This window comes from Peromyscus maniculatus, chromosome 17, assembly GCF_049852395.1.
Source record: "Peromyscus maniculatus bairdii isolate BWxNUB_F1_BW_parent chromosome 17, HU_Pman_BW_mat_3.1, whole genome shotgun sequence".
In the NCBI taxonomy this organism is placed as follows: domain Eukaryota; kingdom Metazoa; phylum Chordata; class Mammalia; order Rodentia; family Cricetidae; genus Peromyscus; species Peromyscus maniculatus.
Genome location: NC_134868.1, coordinates 60310163 through 60335624, shown reverse-complemented (window position 1 = coordinate 60335624; position 25462 = coordinate 60310163). Strand labels below are relative to the sequence as shown.

The window sequence follows — 25462 nt, the reverse complement described above, 5'->3', positions numbered from 1 at the left end:
CAAGACACTGTGAAAGTTTTAACTGCCCTGCTTTTTTCTAATGTGTTTTAAGACAAGGCGGTTGTGTTAGAACCCTCAGCTCTTATTAGCACAATAAATTAATGGTTTATAACCTTTATTTTATCACTCCAGGAGCACTTCATAAATCACCCGTAACTGTGAGCCAGAAAATAGCCTATAAAGTGACTTTTTCTATTACTCCTCTTTCTCTGGAATTAACAGTGTTGAAAAAAAAGTCAACACAAGAGACGTAAGTGAATCTCTGATCACAGTACTCCAACTGGAATCCTTGTGTGTTCGTATCTCATTCCCTCCTTTCTCGTGTGCTGAATACTCACACACCTGCGAACGCGGTATGTGTAGAAATCAACATTTTGTTATAAAACAATACGTATTCGTAATTTTTTAACCCCTGAAAAGGAAGTTTGAGAGCCCTTTAGGAAGTACCGCTGGCTAACAGTCCTGTAGGGATGAGCTGGTCAAGAGCTGAGCAACATACACCAGAGTAGGATCCACAGTGGGAGAGAGGCAGGAACACTGTGTCGGCAGATCCAGGGGACGGGGTTTAGATGGGGCAGTGGCAGTCGGAAAAGAGTTTCTGTGCAGTTCCCAGGCCACTCAGTTCTTAGGGGTGACAAGAAGCCAGGTGCGAGATGGAGCAGGACCGGGGGGTCCAGGGGAGGAAGGGAGCTGACCCCGTGGAGTGAAGGTGGCCAGGCAGAACTGGCAGTGGTGTGTGCCAGCTGAGAGGGCAGGGGAGGGCACTGGGTTCTCAGTCTTCACCTGAGCGTCAACCCCCCTGAGTTGTTCTCCTGCAAGTCTTTCAGAGCACTTGTTACACACCACGAACTTCAGGGAAGGAACCTCGGCGTTGTCCCCTGAGAAGTTGTGAGGAAGCTGGTGACGTGGTCTGTGCTGGGTCCTCGGGGGCTTCTAATGGGAACAAGAGCAGGCCTGGGAGGCCAGTAAGCTCACTGCTGCTGTCTGCCGCGGGCCAGCAGAGGAGCAGTGGTGTTGGCAGGAGATGGCAGGGGAGGCGGAACGGGGCACAGGCTGCCTTCTACAGCCTGCAGCATGCACACTTCTGAAGTCACAGGCTGAGATTAGAGTCGCCACGATCAGAATATCGGTGCAGATGTGGAACACACCTGGCCCTTTACAAGTGTAAATTTACTTAAACAAAAATCACAAGTGGCACCCCAAAGGATGGCAGAGACTGTGAATAGGAGGTAATTCAAAAAAAAAAAAAATTCAGCATGAACATGCCACCTGACAAGTTTTGGGAAAATCAGAAACCAATATAAGTAGTTTTGAATTTCTGAAATTGTGGTGAACAGTATCAAATCAGATTCCAGGAAGAAGTGGCAAGGATAGTCCTATGTTTAGAAGTGAAGAGAGCATCCAAGCCCAGTGTGACGGAACAACGGCAGGAACTGAGAGCAGGCTCACACTCACATGCATGCACACACAGGCTCACACTCACATACATGCATACACAGGCTCACACTCACGTGCATGCACACACACCCTGGCAACTCCAGTGGCTGCTGTAGTGAACAATAGCAGAACTAAGAACAGGCTCACACTCACATGCATGCACACACAGGCTCACACTCACGTTCATGCACACACACCCTGGCAACTCCAGTGGCTACAGTGGTGAACGATGGCAGAAACTGAGAACAGGCTCATGCTCACATGTGTGCACACACAGGCTCACACTCACATGCATGCACACACACACAGCCTGGCAACTCCCGTGGCTGCTGTGGTGAACAGTGGCAGAACTGAGAACAGGCTCACACTCAAGTGTATGCATACACTGGCTCATACTTACATGTGTGTATACACAGGCTCACACTCACATGCGTGAACAACACAGACTCACACTCACATGCATGCACACACAGCCTGGTGACTCCAGTGGCTACAGTGGTGAACGATGGCAGAACTGAGAACAGGCTCACACTCATGTGCATGTACACACAGGCTCACACTCATGCGTATGCACACACAGGCTCACACTCATGTGCATGCACACATAGGCTCACACTCACATGCATGCACACACAGCCTGGTGACTCCAGTGGCTGCAGTGGTGTCTCACTGTGGGGCCGTCATGGCTGTATTTGAGCATGACTCACACCTTCCTCAAGGGAGAGAGCCATTATCCACGTCATATAGGCCTTTGCTTGGAAGGTTAAATGTGCTCCCTAAATGAACACTGGACCTGGTGCGCTGGCATCTGCCATTTTGGAGGCATGGTCTTGCCTGGCTCTTGGCAATGTATGTTTCGGGAATGGAATATCTTTATGAGCACTTTTGGCCATGTTGATATGATTTCTATAATGAAATAATATATAGAATCACACAGTGACTCATCCCCTAGTGGGTTCAAAATAGTAGTTCAATTTATCACTGCCTGCTCTGCAGACCCCTCTATTGTAGGTGAGAGTAATTAATTTTTCTAACATACAGTTACATGAAATTCAAGCCAAACTATCTTCTGCAGAGACCACACTATGCAGTACTCCATCAGATGTGTGTATTTGTGATTATCTTTTCTGTGTTGGAGTGAAACTTCAAAAGCAGTCTATTTATAACAAAGAGCACTTGCATTTTGTGTAAATTTATCCTTGAGCATGTTTAAAAGTACATTCAGACAGTCAGAACCAGACTGCACATAAAAACATTTCTGTTTAGTAGATTTTCAAAGCTACCATGAAAATGTAACATGTTGAGCTTTTCATAGTATAATTAATATATATTTATGTTTATGCAAATTATGAAAATAATGGCTGTCCTTCCAAGGAGCCAAGCAAGGCATCAAGGAAGAAAAACGTGTGTATTCAGCCTGGAGAGAAGGAATTGAGACCGGTAGTCACTTGTCTGAGCATCTGGAAATTATGGGCCATGTTCTACTTGCTGAGTGGTTTCAGAAGTGGTCGTGAGAAGTACATGCCTGCATGTGTGTGTGTAGGGTACACAGGTGAAGAGTGGTCATGAGAAGTACATGCCTGCATGTGTGTGTAGGGTACACAGGTGAAGAGTGGTCATGAGAAGTACATGCCTGCATGTGTGTGTAGGGTACACAGGTGGAGGAGAGTGGTGGAGAAGTGCATTCCTGCACGTGTGTGTAGGGTACACAGGTAGAGAGTGGTCGTGAGAAGTGCATGCCTGCATGTGTGTGTAGGGTACACAGGTGGAGAGTGGTCATGAGAAGTGCATGCATGCCTGCACATGTGTGTAGGGTACACAGGTGGAGGAGAGTGGTGGAGAAGTGCATGCCTGCATGTGTGTGTGGGGTACACAGGTGGAGAGTGGTCATGAGAAGTGCATGCATGCCTGCATGTGTGTGTAGGGTACACAGGTGGAGAGTGGTTATGAGAAGTGCATGCCTGCATGTGTGTGTGGGGTACACAGGTGGAGAGTGGTCATGAGAAGTGCATGCATGCCTGCATGTGTGTGTAGGGTACACAGGTAGAGAGTGGTCATGAGAAGTGCATGCATGCCTGCATGTGTGTGTAGGGTACACAGGTGGAGAGTGGTCATGAGAAGTGCATGCATGCCTGCATGTGTGTGTAGGGTACACAGGTAGAGAGTGGTCATGAGAAGTGCATGCATGCCTGCATGTGTGTGTAGGGTACACAGGTGGAGAGTGGTCATGAGAAGTGCATGCATGCCTGCATGTGTGTGTAGAGTACACAGGTGGAGAGTGGTTATGAGAAGTGCATGCCTGCATGTGTGTGTGGGGTACACAGGTGAAGAGTGGTCATGAGAAGTGCATGCCTGCATGTGTGTGTGGGGTACACAGGTGGAGAGTGGTCGTGAGAAGTGCATGCCTGCACGTGTGTGTAGGGTACACGGGTGGAGAGTAGTCATGAGAAGTGCATGCCTGCACATGTGTGTAGGGTACATGGGTGGAGAGTGGTCATGAGAAGTGCATGCCTGCATGTGTGTGTAGGGTACACAGGTGAAGAGTGGTCGTGAGAAGTGCATGCATGCACGTGTGTGTAGGGTACACGGGTGGAGAGTAGTCATGAGAAGTGCATGCATGCCTGCATGTGTGTGTAGGGTACACGGGTGGAGAGTGGTCATGAGAAGTGCATGCCTGCACGTGTGTGTAGGGTACACGGGTGGAGAGTGGTGGAGAAGCCTGTGTAGGACAGTCGGGGGAAATGTACGAGCAAAGCACCTTTGCGCTATGAGGAAAAAAGAACCCAAAGAGCTGCCATGGGGGCAATGGACTGTTCACTGTACCAGGACGTTGTAGGGTCTGGAGAGAGCCAGGAGAGCTGGCACATGGTGAAGGTGACAGTGACAGACTTTGGAGGGTACTCCTGCTGGGAGGAGCTGACCTGGTAGGCACAGAAGTTGCTTTGCATAGTAAAAATAGCACAGCATTTTACAGGAGCACAGTGACATTCTCAGATCCGCAGGGAGACAAACAAGCCCAGTGGGGCCTCTGCAGACGTGGGAACGAACGTGGGAACGTGGGAACGTGGGAACGTGGGGAAGAAAGATCATGTTGTTCGCATCAGCACAGAGGAGCAATGTGTTTAAGCCAGGAGCAAACTGACATTGGGAGTGGACTTCAGAAGATACCGGGACACTTTCTGGAATCTTAACATCCCAGTGAAAGAAGATAGCTATTTTTAATGCAACTTTATTTTTATAATGTCATGAAACATGGTATAGTTGCTAAAATAGTATATGGGTTTAGATGAAGGAAAATTTGAAATTTTAAAGGTTGATTCTGATCAATAATAATGAAAATCAAGTGTTTTGTTTGAAGCATAGAAACTCATCTCCAATAAGATATTTCTCATTAAAATACAACATATACAAATAGCACAGTCCAATAATTATAGACATAGAAATAAAGAGACATTACTGAACACAACACTAACACGAACAGTGAATCATTCAGTAAGGGCTGTGTGTCTAAGCCTCCGCCCCTGCTGGTATATAAAAATTCCTCACATCAGTTTTCTGCTTCAGAAGAGTGAGTAGGAAGCTGACATGACAGTATATAGCCTTTCTTTCACAGGAGGGAAAGGGGCTCACTCTCAGAGACAAGTAATCATGCCACAGAGGGCTCTGAATGCAAAATCCAAGAGTTCGCACGCTGGCTTGTAGCCTACATGGAACAACCAAGGTTTTAGCAAGATGAATGTGTATCAAAGCCAATATTCAAGATGACTCCAAGAGCAGGCAGAGAATGGAGACCAAGTCAGGTGAAGGACTGTCTCAGAAAAAGTGGCCCTGGGAGGGTGAGATGTGTTGTCTTTTGTTTTTGAACTATGTTACACACATTTTATAAAACAAAATACACAGTTTAAGCATATTTTAAATAGTTAAGATTTATTTATATGAACGATTTCTTTTTAAATAATTGAGGTTTTTGACTATTATCCATTTCCTAAAGGAAAGCTGTAAACAAACTTAGATACACCTGTGCTTCTGTCTTCAAAGCTAAGTTGTTGATGATGTCTGCTATCCCAGAAAAGAAACAGTGTGCGTGGAGAGATGAAAACTGTGTGGGAGAAATGACGTTTGTACATATCTTGGGATTGAGGCACTTCAGGACACCCAGTGAACAAGGCCCTCACACTCACTGAGGTGTGAATATAGGAGAGGAACTCATTCGCAGAAGAGCAAAGTGTGGGAGAGTCCCGACTAGAAACGTGGAATTCAGTGTATGCTTGGCCAACAGGTCCCCTCAGCAACCTGTAGATGTGTGAGTCATCCGTGATGGAAACTTAAGGGTAAAGAACTCATCAAAGAATGTAGACATGTGGGGACTGGACTGGAGGACTCTGGGGGTGCAGAATGTCAGGTGGAACCTGTGGTCAACACTGAAATGGAGGCAGCAGGCAGAAGATGTGGCCACGGAGCCAGTGGCGGAAGGAAACCTTCCAGAGTGACTAGAATCTGACTACGCAGCATGTAGCATGCAGCCAGCAGGCCAACAGACATCATGGCAGCCTCTAGCCAAGGGAGACATGAAGTCACAGGCCCTGTCCCAACCTGCTGAACTAGAACCCACATTTCAAGCTGCCCGAGGGATGAATAAGCGTACTGCAACTTCAGACAGTCGTTCAATGTAATGTAAACCTCCAGATCCTTCTGGAGCCCAGAAAGCCACCCGCTCTGTCCATCATCTATCTCTTCCTCTCCATGTGAGATGGAGGTTCAGCTAGACAAGGCCTACAGGCTGGACCTGCATGCTTCACAGGTGACCCCTCTTTTGCTATATGTACAGTGGCTCTATTCATCTCCTCTGGAGGCACGTTTCCTTCATAGCGTCATTTCCAAACCATTTTTCCATATTGCCTATGTATCACCAGAACCCTTCACGCATCCTTTAATGGGTACGATCTTTTTTCATGCTCAAGTAGAGACACAGGACTCTAGCATCCTTCTTTAGCTTACCCACAGGAGGGGTAGTTACTTACTCACTGTGTTATTGGATGTAAGACGCGAATGGATTAAATGAGCCCACACTTGGGATTCAGATAATGGATTTGTCTCGTTCATGTTCATGGGGATAGGTGGACACACGGAGAGTGATACAGCTTCCTATATGTAAGGTCGGCTCCATGTGCATCTTCCCTCATTTCTGTAAGGCAGGGGGAAGTCTGACTCACGCGAATTATCCAGGGATAATAGTTACATATTTTTCTGTTGTAAGATCCATTTCAAAGGTACTGCCAGAAACACACGGTACTTCTAAAAATTTCCCTCAAGGAACAGGGAGAGTTTCACAGGATTCCTTGTTACCTCCGTATTAATCTAGCCCCCACGCCACCTACACCCTACCAACCGCTGTTCCTGTGCGTGTCTGCCTCCACAGCCCACACTTCTGAAAAAGTACCCCAAGAACTGGAACAATAATTGGAGCTTTGGAAGTCATCAATGACAATCTTGTTTTAATTCTTTAAAATCTGACACTTCAAAGCAAAAATATCCTAATGTTTTCCTGAGGAGCATCCTGCTGGTGTGATCCACAGATGGCTTGCTCTTACACGGGTCAGAGTGACATGAGAGTTTCAGTCCTCAGCTAGAGCACTGTGCCTCTAGAGTGCACATGGGCCTCTGAGCTCTCCTGGTGTCTAGTCGGTGAGAAACAGCCTTGCAGGGGAGGATGTGACCAGACCACTCACAGTAGTGAGCTGAGTCCCTGGACTGACATCTGTTGAGTCTTGACTTGAGGTTCAGTACCGCACACCTCTGCAGCCATTTGCTAGGACAGCAATGGCAGTCTGGGCCAGAAGTGTTTCCCCAGTCAGTGGCATTAGCTGGTACTGGCCATGTACATACCTGGCTTTCCAGATTCAATGTATCTAAGTTTCCCTCCTGAGGGCTCTTAGGCTTCTGTCCTTGTTAATCCCAGACATCATGGAAAGCAAGAGACTAAATCAGGAAGAACTCTAAAATGCCAACAACCTGCTAATTCCATTCATTTGCTAGAGAAGAAGCACTTGGTGCAAATGTAGCATCTTTTGAAGACAGACCAAAATAAGTAGTAGAAATGAGAACGGGTATTCATTACACAGTAGAGTGACTGTACACAGTAATTGTGTTAGATTGTGTTAAAAAAAAAGAGAGAGAGAGGGTTTGAGGGTCCATAGTACACAGAAATGATAAACACTTGGGAAAACAAGAATGTTCTTCCTGGTTTAAATATTACATGCCAGACATCCTGTGGTGCCCATAATGTTGTATGCTGTTCCTTGTGGATAGACAATTTTATACATTGTTGATTTTTTTTTCAAATGAAAACCCAAAGAGGCCATCGAAATCATACAAATACTGAAGCTTCCAGAGAACATCTCCAAATAGTCCTAATTCACAAACGAATTATATAGCACAAAATAATGTCAGGTCCACCATCTTTGGGTACCTGTAGACTATGCCTTGCACTTAACAGGATATTGCAAAGGCCTCTGTTTGCTGGAAATCTGTAGACTATGTCCCAATATTTGAATGAGGGATTTTTCAAAACTGTCTAACACAACGAAAGTAAGAACTCGACCATTTCACAGAGATCTGATCCTCATCTTTACGGGCTATTTATATGTGAGTTCAGACTTCCATCCTCTTTCCTGTGACTCAGAAGCCTGGGGGCCCTTTCACATTCAGAGGCCCTCGTCCCACCCTATCAATACAGGTTCATAGAGGCAAAGCTCTGCCAAACACTGACCTAGAACTCTGGAAGCGTGGCCACAGTTCTAATCCTATCCCTGCAAGTGTCTGCCTACCCAGCATTCTTCCTTCCCTCCTCACAGCCCAGCATCAGGGTCCCTGCTGCTTCCTCCTTGTTATCATCCCAGCCCAAGGCTCCAGAAAGAACTCTGTTTTCCTACATCCACTCTAACTGGGCATGCAGATCCCCCCTGGACCCTGCAGTCCTCATCTCCACGACCCATCTTCAGCATCACTACATCTCTGGAGTAGTGAGGAAAATGCACTTCTGTAGTTCTGCATTCGTCTAGCATTGTTATGTGATCTCAAAGCTGTTCCTTGGAAATCCCCTGTTGTGAGGTCTTACTTCCTTTTTCTTCAGGGTGGAAAGCAGGGCAGGTGAGTACTTGCTCTCTATCCCGTAGCTACACCACTGTGGACCATCTTCAGTCTTTTCCCCATCCCATGGCTGCTCCCCTGTGGACCATCTTCAGTCTGCTTGTCTTTCTCACTCTGCTCCCTCTGTCATTCATTCTATCAACTACTGAACTCCATCATTTCAGCTGGCTTGCTGAAAGACATCAGGGCCTGATTTAAGTTCTCGGTGTCTCTTAGGACTTGTTTACAGGCCAGAGTATATTCTCTCTTGCCTTTGTAAACCACCTTATACAAAAACTTTACAATTCTCCTCTGTTTTCTTTTCTTTTTAATCTGAGTTGGTCCTTATTCACATCTCTAATGCTTCATACTTCAAGAATGTGAATCTCTGTTCTTCAAGAGGTGTAGCTGTGGTGTCCCTTAATAAAAGAATGAAGAATTGGTCATCCCTGAGGACTGAAATGAACGGCACCAAAGCCCCACTGAAAGTGGAGAGGCCAATTTTTAATCTGACTGTGGAGCTGACAAGCACTGACATCAGTTGTGAAGGGTGATTGAAGGTTGGCCAACAGACCAGCAGCAAATGCAGAACCTTTCCAAGCCCAAATGGTCCATGGATCCACATTGCTTGCTTACCTACATACTCCTGAAACTCATCAGGACAATCCAGTGTCTAAACATTTTTAAATGAACTTCATAAAATTCAGTCCAAAGTTCCAAAATTACTTTGTGAAATTTAGACTTGAGTCTCTAACCTTCCAGCCTAGCCAGATTGTACACACACACACACACACACACACACACACACACACACACACACACACACACACACACACACAGGTTTTGGCTGACATGCCCTTTGTGGTGTGGTACCAGCTCCATGAGGTACTCCTCCTCCTCCTCCTCCTCCTCCTCCTCCTCCTCCTCCTCCTCCTCCTCCTCCTCCTCCTCCTCTGTCACACAGCTATACATCTGAGGGCCTTTCAGGTCATCTTCCCCGACCCTTCAAGATGCCCTAGGAAAAGAAACTGGGAATCCTCTCTGTCATATCTTGATCACACCTCTGGATCCTTGTGTTCCTTGTGTATAATACAGTCATTGGATAGAACATGTTACCAGAGTTTTCTCACCGCTAACATCCCCGAGTAAACAATCAGCTCCCCAAGGACAAGCAAGGATCACCATCCTTATTTCCCCAAAGCCCAGCACAATGCTCCCGATAAACCGCCTCTAGAGTTTTAAATGGCTTCTGGAAATGTCACTTTAAGAAGCTGCTTCCTCTCTAGCTGCCTCCTGCCCAAGATCCTGTCACAGCCAGGCTGCAGAGCTAGAACTGTCTGTCCCCTGCTTTCTTTCCCTGATCTTCTCCATGTGCTCTGCTTCCCTGCGTCAGGCCTCTCTGCGGTTTTAAGCTCCTTCCATTCTGTATTGTTTGGAGGGTTCCTGTCTTGCTTGGTTGGGGTTCGGTTTCTCACCATGAGTTGAGTCCCACAGACTAGGATGTAGAGCAAAGAGGCTTTCCTCCTTCAACATGTCCATCTCACAGATTTGTTCTGCAGTGCTCAGAGACTGGGCCAACTGTTCTTCCTACCCACTACCAAATAAGTCAGCAGTTAGAAGCCTAGACAGACCATGGATTATGGAGCATGGTGAGGGAAGGAGAATTACAGTATAATAGGGAAAAAGATGGACACTACTCAGAAGCAGCCTTCCTGTGTGACTGTCTCAGATTCCAAACAGCTCAGAGAAAACCAGACAAGATGCATGACTGCTTAATCCAAGAGCTGTTGGGAAGGGAACAGAGAGCTTTCTCCACTGACCTGCATGCTCACCCAAGCTGGCAGGATACAAGTTCAGGGTCACACTCTGTACAAACTGTCATCCAGTCAGACAATGGGCCACAGTTAGGGAAGACTTCAACGGGAAGCTGGAGTCTACCGGTGTGTTGAGTGTTACTCAGGGAAGGGCACATAAATTCCTCTGGGCAAGCATTCTGAAGACAGCTGTGACCTGAAAACCCTTCCAATACCTAAGGTGTGGACACACATGCCAGCCTCTAGTGTGGCTGTGATGTATGGTGTAGACTGAGGGCCACTGTCACATTTCTGTCCCCTAATCATGCTTGGGAGCACACATGCCAGTCTCCCTATGTTAATGATGGCTGTCTCAAGCGCCCAGCTCTTGATTGTGAAAATTGCAGGAGCAGTATTTGATCTCTACATAGCGGAATGATACTCCAGGCTTCCTCTACACTTCCTGCTGGGACACAGCAGGATCATCTAGGATCCGCTTCTCTAGACGCCTCTGAACACTGGCTTTGTGAGCGGCCACCCACACACATGCCTCCACTCTGTAGCTTCTTAGACAAGAAGTGTAACCCACAGTAAAGACCATTTTAAAATCTCCGTAGCTTCTAAATGGCTGTAGCTCGCCATTCTGACTTTAAGACGTTCTCAGAACAGCTGTTTTTATCAATCGTAGTCCATGCCACCGTCTTTGCTAGTGGTACTGTTAGATAAGCTTAGACAGATGCCTCTAGTGCTCTCCATAGAAGCTGACTTGACGGCATGCTGAAATTCCTTTATAAAACAAAATTGTGAAGAGCCGTATCCACGGCACAGCTACTGTTTGTGGAAACAGCTGTAATACAGGTGCTCAGAAATTACTTTGCGGAGTTTTTCTATCATGTGGAAGTTCAGTAACTGTCTTAGTGAGGGTTTCTATCACTGTGAAGAGACACCATGACCACAGCGACTCTCACAAATAAAAGAAAACATTGAACTGAAGTGGTGGCTTACAGTTGTAGAGGTTTAGTCCATTATCATCATGGCAGAGAGCACAGTGACTGAGATTATGGCAGTCCCCAGGCAGACATGATGCTGGAGAAGTTGCTGAGAATTCTACATCTTGATCCAAAGGCAACAGAAAGTGGTCTGAGTCACTAGGTGTGCCTTGAGCATGTATGAGACCCCAAAGCCTGTCCCCACAGTGACACACTTCCTCCAACAAAGCCACACCTCCCAATAGTGCCGTTCTCTATGAGATTACGGTGGCCAATTACGTCCAGACTACCACAGTAACGAGAGAAACATAAATGCTTCCTGCATAGTGATCCACAGTGCCGAGGTGAGGCAACAGAGACACCATGTTTGTTTGGTCTTGGTCTCTTTGTGGGGTTGGGTTCTTTTGTGCCGTATCAAGTTCTGAGAGCAGGAAGAGTATGAGATGAAAGCCACCCTTGAGAGGTGAGGGGTCCTGGCCTGGGAGGGTTCACGGAGGGCAGCGCTCTCTTTACACAGCGTTGAGACCAACTCCACCTTGCCGCCACCGTGACAGCAGCCTAGAGCTGCCCTCACACGCTGACCGTTGAGGATACACGCACAGCCAATGCATGTTCTAGAACAAACTGCTTTAAATTTTAATGAAACAAATTAAGAAATGAATACCTTGGCTAATTTTGTTCTTTGTAGTTTTCAGTCCTCTGCCCTAAAAAAAAAAAAAAAAAAAAAAATCTCCTGCCTGACCATTTTCCTACCATCCCTCTGACATCTCGCTGTGAAATGTGACCTTACGGCTCTGTTCATGTTGTAGATGGGAGTCCACAAAGTATTCCTGAAGTACTGGCATGTGGACCAGCTCAGCGACCTGTGGCTTCAGATGCAGAGGAAGATTATAACTTGCCAGAAAGGTGAGCGCTTCCAGGCCCTCATGCCTCTATGACGTGAATTTCCCAACCACACAGTGCACCTCTGAGCTTACCTGTCAACAGGGTCAGCATCACAGTGGGCCTCCCAAACCCCTGGGGAAGCTCCATCCAGACAGCTGACTCATGGGATATTGATGATGCTTTATTTCTTAGTTTCCTCGATCCCAGTTCCCGTATCAGCGTTTGTAGACCTTTCCTGTTTCATTGGTTATATTCTATATGAAACTGTGTAAAGTCTTCAACTTAGTCCCCATTTGGGGGAGGGAATAAACACATCTTACCATTTCTGCACCTTGCAGATTGCCAGCTATTCCGGTCTCTTTGGGAAGCACAGGACACTGTGAGGTTGTGCCTGGAAATGTGCAATGGGAACCCCTTACCCCCTCCCCTGGTGGCAGCTGTGATGCAGGGCTCTGTGGCATCCAGTGCAGGTCTCAGCTGTGCTGGGTTCCAAGAGCTGGAACCAGTTAATTGCCCAACCAGCATGTCCCGTAACTCTCCTTAGGACTTAGAAAACCCTTGACTCTGTTTCCTCCAGGGAGTGATGATAATATTTGGTGGGATTTCTTTTATGGCTGTGGGCACCCATTTCATTATAATTTTGGGATAGATTTCACTTTGAATCTGTTTTCTATCCAAATCTAAATGACTACTAAAAATGTACATTTTTACAAAACAGCCATTCCTCATATAAAATGGATATACTCAGTACATTAAAAAAAATGGGGGCTGGGGATGCATTCAGGCTCGTCCACACTTGTGCACGTGTGTGTGCACGTGTGTGTGTGTGTGTGTGTGTGTGTGTGTGTGTGTGTGTGTGTGTGTGTGTGATATCTCTCTTGGGCAGGCATAGAGGTCAGAGGTCAATTCTAGTTTTTGAGACAGGGTCTCTCACTAAGCCCGGGACTCATCCGGTTAGCTTAGATGGCTGACCAGGAGCCCCCAGGATCCACCCGTGTACACAGGTCCCCAGACCTCTGACCTCCAGTGCTGGGTCATAGAAATACCAGCTTTCCCACATGAAGGTCTGGTGTCTAAACTCAGGTCTGCATGCTTTTCCACATGAAGGTCTGGTGTCTAAACTCAGGTCTGCACGCTTTTCCAGTGACCGCTTTACCCACTGAGCTACCTTTCAGCCCCTTCAAACAGTTTTTTTTTGGGGGGGGGGTGGTTTAATTCACTGTAGAAGAGTACTACAAGAATAAATTAATCCGCATACCACATTTCAGTGTGACATAAGGAGCACAGGTCTGGTGTGTGTCTGAAATTTCTTCAAATGGGAAACATGCTAGAAAAGTGCTGTGAGCATCCTCCATCTTGTTCTCTACTTCCTGTGTGGGTCTCGTTTGGCTGTGGCCTGGTGAGAAATCTCCCCTGGGTCCCTTCAGTGTCTGATGATAAAAATCCTACCATGTGCAGAACTGAACACACCCAGTTTAAGTTTTGGCCCAAGTTGAGAGCCTTGTTCCAAACCAGAGCATCAAAGTCCAAGCATCCCTTTTGGGCACTTCGGGCCCACTCCTTAGAGAACAGCCCATGAGAGGGACTGGTCTCTGTCTCTCAGATGCCTCTGGGTTATGCAAGGTCAAGAGAGGGGAGGAGGAGGAGGAAGGGAGGAACAGGGAAGGGAGAAGCAAGAGGAGGAGGACGGCACTGGGGGAAGGTGGCGGCAAGGACTGCAGTAGGCGGATTGTGACCCTGCACTGGTTCCCTGGCTGGGACAGAGTCAAAGTGCTCGTTACACTCCAGAAGCGTCACTCTGAGTCCCTGCACTGGCCGGCAGCAGCCCTGTGGCCAGCCCCTTGTCACCGACTCACAGACCCCGGTCACCTTCTCTCAGCAGATATCTCTTCTTTGAAAACTACCCTGCCCTGAAGAAAGAGACGGGCAGATGCCTCCACAGGTGTGGCACGTCCCATTGGTCGCAGCTGTGGCTTTGGAACCCTGCAGCCTGCGGTGTTCACCCAGTTTCGGCAGACACGCAGCAAGCTCTCAGCTAGTCTCCTGTTGGTGTTTTTTCCAGCCCGGTGCAGTAATAGTGTGGGCTGAGGAAGCAGCAGTCCTCAGCTCGTGGTTCTGCATCCCCCTTCTCTCCGGCTATGACAAACGGGCCCCTGTGACTCCGTCCTGCATCCATGCAGGGGAGGTAGCGGCTGGGACTACTTGGAACCTTCCCCTGGCCCACTCCAGGTGGCACCTGCACCCCGGCCTCACCTGGAGGCTGGTTGGAAATGCAACCTCAGCACCACCCCACACTGACTGAATCCAAACTTGGCTCCCAGCCACAGCTGAATCTGGGTCAGGAAGAGCCCCATTTAACACCATGCTGCGTGTGAACAGAGCACTGCACCGGTGCTCCTGGGAAGTGTCCTTAAATATAATTAGAGGAATCCGTGGCCCTCTTCCGCACGACGCCCACTTGACATTTCTCCTCTAGCTAGCCTCGCAAACTCAGTTGCTACTGTACCCAACCTGAGGGGGATGGGAACTTTCTGAAGGTAACAGTGGAGAGAAGCCTTGAAATAGCATTAAGAGAAAAACTATAATTTCATTTTGAATAAATGAAATAATGGACACCAAAAAAAAAGGCACTTTAGAAAGTACAGGCTTTTGAAAGTGAGCATTAGTTACTGGTTTTTGTTTTTTCATCTCTTAGAATTGATATTAAATTCACTCAAAATTTATGTAAGCTGGAGACATTTCCATTTTTTATTTCATGTTTTTCTTACTGTTAGTAAATACTTGAAGAAAAGAGCATTTTACATTTAAGTCTGGAGAAAAGTAAAATTTAAACACAAACAAAATGAAGCAGCCAGTGTCCCAGTGGCAGAGGTGGGCTTTAAAACTGTGGGCAAATAAATCTTGCTGCCCATTCCCAGCAGGCTTGTTTTGTTGTGTCCTTTTGTGGAGAATGGGAGTTTTCTGCAACCCATATGACTTTGTAAAAGAATTCTAGAAGGCTGGCCAGTAGGAGAGGATAAGTAGATGGAGCCATCTGCCCATGGGACAGCAGACTCTGAGTGAGCAGAGGGGTGTTGCTGGAGAGCTTCTCTCCAGGTCCCACCAAGCCCCACAGTCCCACAACCCACATATAAAATAATTACTCAGATGCTTATATTACTTATAAACTGTATGGCCGTGGCAGGCTTCTTGCTAACTGTTCTTATATCTTAAATTAACCCATTTCTATAAATCTATACCTTGCCATGTGGCTCGTGGCTTACCGGCATCTTTACATGCTGCTTGTCCTGGCGGTAGCTGGCAGTGTCTCCCCTTCCATCTTCTTGTTCCCCCAATTCTCCTCTCTCCTTGTCCCACCTATACTTCCTGCCTGGTCACTGGCCATCAGTGTTTTATTTATATAGAGCAATATCCACAGCAGAGGGGCATCCTGGGAAGTCTTGCATTTGCTCTCCAAGTTAGCCTGCCTCTGCTTGCAACAGCTTCAGCCTCTGCTTGTTTCCACCTTTGCCTTCTGAGGGCAGTGACTGTTTTCGTCCAGTGCAAGAAGAAGAGACTGGTGGGCAGGCCACAAAGGTCTCCAGTCCCCTTTGGGGCATCCATCACATGTCCAGTGCTTCTGTAGCCTATTCGGCATGTTATGCTCCGGGAAGTCTGACTTGCCATTACTGTTAGAATTTCCTTGTTCATAGATTACTTCAGCATGGCTGTCTTGTAGGGAACTTGATGCAATTGTGTTCTAAAGTAACTTTCCATTTAGCATTGTCATCTGGATTTAAAGGGAGAAAGCCTTGAGGATGCTGGAGCTCCTTGCATCTTTTTTTTTCTTTGAAGCCCTAAGTTGAGAAGGCTGGGTCTAACGTTACAGCATCTCTTAGACAGTCCACATGTGTGTTGCCTTCCAGGCATGGGGGAGTCTCACACAGTGATTTCCCTCCGACATTCCATGTCTTTTTAATCCACAGTGTCCTCTAATCTGGGGCATTTGAACCTGGGGGGATGGCATCTCAGAGACTGACAGGCTAAAGGCAGAAGCCGGCAGTCGGTGCTGGTCCCAAGCATCTCAGGGGCAGCCCTTGTACCCCGCCTTGCTCACCTCAGGGATGAAGGCCAGTTCCCTTTCTCAGAAGGCAGCCTACTCCATTTCCACCCCACGTTAATTGTTAGCAAGTTCTTTCATCTATTGATTGCAATATCCTTCCATGTGACTTCCCCTATTGCTGATCTGTCCCCCCTGGAGGGCCACAAATCACATCTAGAGGGCTGCAGGCTTGCGGGGTGGAGCTGCCTCCCAAGCACAGAGGGATCTGAGCCCATGCGCTGCCATTCCTTGCTTGTGTTTCCTGGAAATGAAAAGAATCCCATTATCATTGTGATCAACACACATATCTCTGTGTGTTATATTGTTTCTGAATTAAATGGCACTAACTCTGAGATGGCCAAGTGTCTTTACATCCTGCCTTCTGACTTTTTTATTCTCTTCAACAAAATCCCTGCTGATCAATAATTAGTTTCACTGAATTTCAAGTTAATTATCCCCCAGATTTTACACATTTTTCTAGACCTGCAATCCTGAGAAGCAGGAAGGGTACATTTTCTGTTGTATCTGTAAAGTCTCTCTAACTCTCAAGGCATGTCAGTCTCTAGGAATTACATCAAAAATCCTAGGAGTATTATGAACAAGCATTTTACAAACTAACCCAGGGAGCCTTGAGTAGTTCTTGAATGACCAGGAATCTTGAAAGACTATCGTGCATTCCAAAATGGTCCAGGGGAAGCCACACCGGAGGTCTTTCTCATTGATTCGATCCAGGCCAGCGATGTCAGCTTGTGTTACAAAAAGAAAACAAAAGGGTGGAGGTGGCTCTTGCAAATTTTCCAGGAGAAACCTCATGTAGGGAAAGGGATGCCCATCGTGCCCTCTTAGTTATGTCCTCTTTGCTGTTATAAATACCCCAAACAAAAGTAACTTAATATTTTATTTGGGCTCATAGTTCCACAGAAATGCAACCTATCTTAGTAAGGAACCTTAGTGATAAGACAGGAGGCTGGGTGATCACACTGTAGCCATGCCCAGGAGGCTGGGTGATTTCATTGTAGCCATGCCCAGGAGGCTGGGTGATCACACTGTAGCCATGCCCAGGAGGCTGGGTGATCGATCACATTGTAGCCATGCCCAGGAGGCTGGGTGATCACACTGTAGCCATGCCCAGGAGGCTGGGTGATCACATTGCAGCCATGGCCAGGAGGCTGGGTGATCACATTGTAGCCATGCCCAGGAGGCTGGGTGATCACACTGTAGCCATGCCCAGGAGGCTGGGTGGTCACACTATAGCCATGCCCAGGAGGCTGGGTGTTCACATTGTAGCCATGCCCGGGAGGCTGGGTGATCACACTGTAGCCAAGCCCAAGAGGCTAAGTGATCGATCACATTGTAGCCATGCTCAGGAGGCTGGGTGATCACACTGTAGCCATGTCTGGGAGGCTGGGTGATCACACTGTAGCCATGCCCAGGAGGCTGTGATCTCATTGCAGCCATGCCCAGGAGGCTGGGTGATCTCATTGTAGCCATGCCCAGGAGGCTGTGATCACATTGCAGCCATGCCCAGGAGGCTGGGTGATCTCATTGTAGCCATGCCTAGGAGGCTGGGTGATCACATTGCAGCCATGGCCAGGAGGCAGAGAGTGAATAGGAAGTGAGGCTGGGCTGCACAGCCTTCCAGCATATCTGCAGTGATGTACTTCCTCCAGCAATGATGAGCCTACTGAAGGTTTCTTGCCCTTCCCAATAGCACCACCAGCTGGGGACCAAGTATTCGAACATGTGAGACTATGGGGAACATTTTACGTTGAAACAGAACACTCCCCAATTTGAAATTGGGGTGTTTTGGCAAATTCTTATTCTGAGTTAAATGTGTTAGTTTCTGGTTGCAGTGTGTGTGTGTGTGTGTGTGTGTGTGTGTGTGTGTGTGTGTCTGAGAGAGAGAGAGAGAGAGAGAGAGAGAGAGAGAGAGAGAGAGAGAGAGAGAGAAAGAGAGAGAGAGAGATTGGGTTTCTTGCTTCAGATATGCCCTCTGACTGAGGTTTGTGTTCTTTTATGAAGTGATAAGAGGGTTTCTGGCACGCCAACACTTACTTCAGAGAATGAATGTCAAGCAGCAAGAGGTCACGTCCATCAAGAGCTTCTTACAGAGCACAGAGGACATGGCACTGAAAACCTACGATGCCCTGGTCATTCAGAATGCTTCCGACATTGCCAGGGAGCATGACAGGCTCCGGAAGGAGGTCCATGCTTCCTACCACAGGAGCAAGCCAGAGGAAGGAACCAAGAGGTAAGAGCTGTCTGTAACCTTAACTACCTTTGAGACAGGTCCCGGGAGCCAGGGCCTTCCGATGGCCCTCGACATGAAGCTCAACTGAACAGAACAGCTGGGGAACAGGCTTGCACGCTGTGTCTGTTGAGACACCCCAGCAATCTCAGGACTGCTTTTCTTGGGCAATCCCTTTAAGAACCATGATCTCCATGTGTCAGTTCAGTATCATAAAATAATGCTGCTTCGTCAGCCACATTGACATTACTGAAAGCCTCACTCTAAGATCCGAGCTAGCAAAACCAGCCACCAAGAGTTTTTAACATGCTTATGCAGGTGCAAGGCATATGAGGCTGGCTAGTAGAAATTTCTAGAAATTTGTCCAAAGAATTCAGACACCACTTTGAAGACATAAAAGTGGTGGATAAATTGAAACACCTATATATGAGGCGCACACCGGGAGGGCAGGAACCAGGCTCCTATACAAGCATGCGTGACCAGGGAGTCGAGCTGTCAATTTTTCCTAAACACTTCAGGAACCCCTCATTTCTCTCTGAAAATGACTCTCCCCGGCCATCGCTGTCAAGTGATTTTGTTGTTGTTGTTGTTGTTGTTGTTGTTGTTGTTATTAAAGTGAAAATGGCTATGTGTCTTTGCCAATTAGCTTCTAATATTTTAGTGATTAAATACTGGAAAAGATGTCTTTTGTACAGAAAACTGTAATTAACCATTACAGGGGAAACAAATTATTCACCGAGCAGCTTCTGCTCTCATCCTCAGTGACTTCATTTTCCACATGGGCAGCCAGCTCGCATGCTGGTGGGTTCCAGCGCTCTTGGTGCTCTGACACACAAAGATATAATTATGAAATAAATAGGAAGAAAGTCCAGGGAAATGAACTCACCAGCATCTCACATGATTACCCTCACATGTGAAGGCAGGGGAAAAAAAAATTTAAGCCAGACAACTACTCATTTTCAGTGACTTCCCAAATCATATTTATTTTCCCGGCTGGAACTAACCCATCACTCCAGTTTCTCAATTTGATTGTGTGTTTTATTTGCCTGGTATAAAATTAAGTGAAGAAAAATTTGTCTCTTATTTGTTGATACCGGCAGTTCATTTGGCACCAGGTGACTGTGTGCAGAATCTCAGGAAGAATAATAATTCCGTACATAATTAGTAATTGCTGGTGAGATTAGATGGAGAGGGAGGGAGGGAGGGAGGGAGAGAGAGAGAGAGAGAGAGAGAGAGAGAGAGAGAGAGAGAGAGAGAGAGAGAGAGAGAGAGAGAGAACGCCAAACTGTGAACTTCCGCTGTGGTGTGTGGAGCACACTCATCTTCCTGCCAAGGGAAATGGTGATGAACCTCCCCACACCGGCTGCGACACTAACTCTCTATTAAGATGGATTTCCCACAAATTAACATTCAGATTGAAATGCTGCCTTTTTGATTTGCTTAAGAATCAGACTGTGAAAAATCCATTCTGAGGATGGCTGATAGGAAACACACGAAGCCCTTTAAGCACTTGGAGCATTGCTGGGAGAATACTGAAAAGCGGCCGTGATGGCCATCCCCAGTGCTCCATCACAGGCCAGGCAGGCCTGGGCAGCTCTCCTTGGGTGAGCAGGTTGCTAAGAGCTGCACAGGGATTTTCCAGCCAGGCCAGCTAGAAAGGTTCCCTGCCAAGCAACTCTGTGTGTCGGGGGAGGGGCTCATCACTGTCACCTGAATGACATACCTGGGCCTCTGTGGCTGTTTGTGCTTTGTTTTCCCTGAAGAGCTGAAGACCAAGGAGGACCCCGGCACATCCACTCCAACTCCGTGCCAGTCTCCATGGCCGTGGACAGCCTCGCCCAGGCTCTTGCTGGACCATCCATCCGGTCACCATCACTGCACTCTGTGTTCAGCATGGATGACAGCACTGGCCTCCCGTCACCGCGGAAACAGCCTCCTCCTAAGCCAAAGAGGGACCCCAACACCCGGCTGAGTGCCTCCTATGAGGCTGTGAGCGCCTGTCTTTCAGCGGCCAAGGATGCAACCAGTGAAGGTTAGCCAGAGGGGGCTAAGTGAACCCTGTTCTCATGGCTCACTGATGTGCTGGGTTCCGGTCTGTTAGTGCCCATGGCACCATCGCGGCCCTAATATATTTTTTAATAGAGATAAATCCAATTGTTGGCTTGCCAGCAGCTTTTTAATCATTAAATATAAATAATATTCAAATCCTTAAGCCTCTTAGGGGAAAGCTTCTTATGTGTCATTTCCTTCACTCAGGGTCCCACCTCTGCCTTGAATTAGAAGCTTCAAAGCTGAAACAGTTCTAAAAGTTGGTTGCTACACCATATCATTTTTCACTAATTAAAGGGTAAATCTCTTCACCAGGCTTTCCTGATCATGATCTAATTAAAATGTAAGCCCGCTTCTGTATGGGGTGAGTGAAACGGTATCTGCAGAGGGGGGCTGCCGCAAAGTTCAGTTTGTGTAACTTTTTTTTGAAACCGGATGGCAAAGGGCTGTGCTTTAGGGGTGAAGAAAACGTTACGTCAACTCTCGCAAGTCCAAATACTGTAAGGGCTCGCGGATGACCGGTGCTAGAATTGGAAAAACCAAGCAAGTGCTTCTCAACAGGGCGCTCGGAAATCTAACAGACTATAGATAAGTGTGCATAGGTGGATCTTAGGGTACATGACCACCACACACCTGTGTGCATGTACCCTTCACGGAAACGGAGCAAGCCTCATGGGGAAGGGGGGGGGGTAATAAGCGAGTCAGCGCGTGATGATTTTAGCCACCGACCATTGCTGTGGGGAGAAAGAGAGTTGGGTAAGTGGGAGGAGATTCTAGAGAAAATGTCTGAGAAAACCTCACTGAAACCTAGCATGTGAATGTGACACGGAGCTGAGTGATCCAGTGATAAACAGCAAAACAAACACAACGTAAGGAAGACCCAGGCTCCTGAACCCTGACAGCACCGAGAGCAGAGGCAGCTTCCCGGGTCCCTTCAAAGTCACATCCTTCATGCCTTTCAGAAAGGGGAAGAGGCCGGGTATAGCATGAACTGTTAGAAAGTCTCATTAATAAAAACAAACCCGAGGCCAGTTATTGGGGTAAACGCTGGAAGATCAGAGAAACAGAACAAGCCACAGCTTCCTCACCTTGCCAGTTCCTCAGCTGGTCCTGTTTCCTCAGACTGGATGCCTCTGAGTCCTCATCCAAATGGATCTCAGCTGAACTGCTTCTTGAAAGCCTGAAAGCTTAACCAGCTCTAGTTCCTGGTCCTCACGCCTTATATACCTTTCTGCTTTCTGCCATCACTTCCTGGGATTAAAGGCTCTTGTTACCACACCTGGCTGTTTCCAGTGTGGCCTTAAACTCACAGAGATCCAGATGGATCTCTGCCTCCCAAGTGATAGGATTAAAGGCGTGTGTGCCACCATTTTCTGGCCTCTATATCTAGTGGCTGTTCTGTTCTCTGACCCCAGATAAGTTTATTAGGGTGCACAATATTTTGGGGAACACAATATCACCACAGCTGGGGAGATGTCTTGACAGTTAAGAGCACTAGCTGTTCCTCCAAGGACCCAGGTTTGATTCCCAGCACTTACATGGTGGCTCACAACCATCTATAACTCTAGTTCGCGGGAATCTGATACACTCCTCTGATCAGTGGGTACCAGACATGTGTGTGTTATACATACACCCATGCAAGCAAACACTCACACACATAAATAAAAATTAATCTTATTTTAGAAAGACTAAGATAGGAAAGGTCTTTATAGGAATGTTTTGACTCAAAAATAAGGGCTGCTATTTTAATGTACCAGGTGCATTGCTGTGGCTTTTAGGAGGTGATGTGGGAGAGGCTCATGTGTCCTCCGTGTGCAGGGTGGAGGGTCTAGTGCAAGATGCAAGAGACCCACAAACAGGAGAGCGGAGGAGGCCAGAGAACAATGCCAAGGGTCTGCAGTAGATGTCCCCTGGATGCAGAATGAGGGTCAGAACAGGGACTGGCAGGAAGCTGGTCTGCTCTTCCACTAGGCTGGGTCTGTGAGAATCAGTTTCCCATCAGCACGTCACCCAAGATGGAGTGGGGGAGTAGTGGAACAATTTCAGTGCCAGTACCACTGCTGTAAGGTCTCAGCTCCAGATCCAGGAGGGAATCTCAGAAGGGGTGAGTGGAATAAGACGAAAAGATATTTGAGCAATGTGGACAGTGAAAGGGTGTCCACCATGCTGTGATGAGTGAGATGGGGTAGTACTGACTGGAGACGCAAAGTACACCAAAGTCTCCCAAATACAGAGTAAGGCTGAACACTGCCCTGTCTGCAAAGCCAAGCCCTGTTTCCCTTTGTACCAAGAAAGCAGGCTTTATCAGCTCCTTACACAGGCCTCTGAACATCTTGTGACGCCCAATCCAAGGTCCCCAAGTTCATGGGGATACTAGGAGAACACTGTTTTGGCACTGAGGAGCCAAAAGTCACATAGATGTGAAGAAAAAGAAAATAGAAAGCATGAATGCAGAATGGACCCATGGGATGGACAAACAGACAGTAATAAACATACAAGAAGCACTGAGCCTAAGCAAAACCACCCAGGTAGACCTGGCAGTCAGGGGCTCCTGAGCAAATCCTCATTGTCTCTCAATTTCCCCTTACTCTCTTGAACCATGTTTTATTTTCAGAAGCTAATAGGGCTAGGTAGTGCTGTTCTGAACAGTGACTTAAACGCCACCAACATGCCAACACAAAAAACCACAAAGGGAAGTATTTTGTGTGAGGAAATGTTTCTCTCCTACCAGAGCTTGGGACACGTTGAACATGACTTCCAAATGGCATGGGTAGGAATGGCTTCTCTGAGCTCCTGAGCCGGGAAAATGCAGCCTGGCTTCTGAATTCTTGTCACACGCCAAAAGGCCCCAACATTCCACCCCGTGACCCGGGCTGTCGCAGACTTTGTTCCATTGGCCTTGTTGAGGACCTGTGACTATTTTGTGCAGAAACTTAGAAACTAAAAAAGGAAAATGCCTGACAGAAGTAAATTTCAATTGTCCTTACATCCGTACTTGCAAATAAGCTAATCACATGTACACACCCCGAAATAGCCACAAGACCAAATTAGATTTCAATACTCTAACTATGGCTTCCCTAATTTTAGCTTATGGAGAATGAAGGTTCCTGGTTCTGGCCCGCAGAGACTCCAGACTAATGTTCAGAGGGCTAAGCAGGAAGCTGTGTTCCCTGCAGAATCAGTCTTCCTCCGGGCAAGGCCCCTGCTGGAACTCCAGCCATTCTTTAAGGGGCACTACCTAGCTCCCATGACTATTTCCAACAGCTAATCTCTAGCTGAGTCGTCAGAAGAGAAGGAGAAATGCTTGCTCACGTGAGGGGTCTTATTCTCAGTATTTCGCATCCTTACGGCAGGCACCCTATGGCAAATCATCATGGCCCTAGGCAGATGGAGTAACTGAGTCAGGGGGCAGGGTGTGACGTGCCCGTTGTCGCTCAGATCAATCCAGCCTTGATCCAATCGGGGAGACTCCAGAATTCTGTTTCTTGGCTGCCTCGTCCAACAGGCTCCTCGTCGTTTAATACAAAAGACTTTGCCTTTGAAGCATGTCTGGAGGGGTGCTACATTCATTTCCTACTGTTGCTTAGCAACCCACCCAAACAGTGATTTAAATAAGGTGATGGCTGTTCTCTGTCTCTCGGGCTTTGGGTCTCAGTAGACGTGGATTGTCTGGTGGTTCCCACTCAAGGTCCCACATGAATGACACAAGTCACCAGGTCTGATGTCTTAGTCATCTGAGGCCTCGGCATCCAAGGCTTTCTGTACCTCTCTCTGGCCTCTGCTTCTGCTTTGATGCCATAGAGGCTTCTGGGATTAACATGGAAAGCACTGCTCCAGGGCACTCAGCGTAGGAGAGGAGAGGCAGGCAGATAGATGCCACCTTTTATACACCAACCTGAGGGGACACGAATCATTGCTTCTACGTCACCCTGTCTACCAGGACAGTCCCAGCACCCTTTCCAGGTTTGGGGATGAAGATATGGATCCAGTCACCTGGTAGGACTGAAAATAAATCTGTAGCAAATGTTCTGGAAAAATCCAGTCTGAACCAAACAATTCATTCTCTTCTCTGTACAGTAGAGTCACCTCCTCCTGAAGCCCCCGAAGCCTCCTTTCAGCATCCCCCAAAGCTCAAGGGTGGGACTGAAATTCCTTAAACAGAGAAAGAGTTCCTGGCCTCTTCAAGGCCATGCTTTTCTCTCCATGTTCACCAGGGTAAGGGTCATTAGACTTGTGATCTAAAATGACAGCCCACAACAACTGGACAGACAGTAGTATCAGCCACATGTTACACATGCTCCTGCCTGACAGGGGAAGTGAGGTGGCACATGGGATCCTCTGTGCATGCCATCTAGAAGAACATTCTGACAGTGTTGCTGGGATTTGGGAACGGAGACCTGGCCCCTGACTACTACCACCCTTGCCTTTTAAGTTGATGCTCTGGAATCTTCGAGTCTCCCTTTGAATTACAGTTCCTCATCTTGTAGCCTCAGGGCCAGTGTTCTCTCAGCCTGTTCTCTGCACATGAATTCCAGGGGCCAGAATCTCTTCTTTGGGCATTGCCACTACCATTTTCAGGGTATATGGACATAGGCCCTTTAAAAGCTTCGTGAACTGCTCATGAATCAATTGGTAGCACATCCCATGAGTCAGCAGCCATATCCACAATTCTCCTGTATTGGGTTTTCTTCACTGTCTGTGAGGCAACACCCAGGCTTGTGGCCTTGCTTCTTTGGGGAGATCAATGAAGGACACCACGGGTCTCTCTGGAGTCTTAATGGAGGGTGTTGTTGGGTGTGTTTGGCTCCAACTTCAGAGCAGGTTTCCTGGAGGTCCAAGTCCGTCCATGTTA

At 47.4% G+C, this 25462-nt stretch overlaps 1 protein-coding gene across 2 annotated transcripts in view; it reads left to right on the top strand.

Annotated features, from left to right (window-relative positions):
* Window positions 1-25462, top strand: part of Myo16 (myosin XVI) — a 482961-nt gene that overhangs the window by 392735 nt on the left and 64764 nt on the right. For both annotated transcript variants that reach the window (XM_006981334.4, XM_015999820.3), the window contains exons 29-31: window positions 12157-12253; window positions 18336-18564; window positions 20325-20593. In XM_006981334.4, coding sequence (XP_006981396.2) covers window positions 12157-12253; window positions 18336-18564; window positions 20325-20593 — 595 coding nt within the window. The remainder of the gene's footprint in view (window positions 1-12156; window positions 12254-18335; window positions 18565-20324; window positions 20594-25462) is intronic.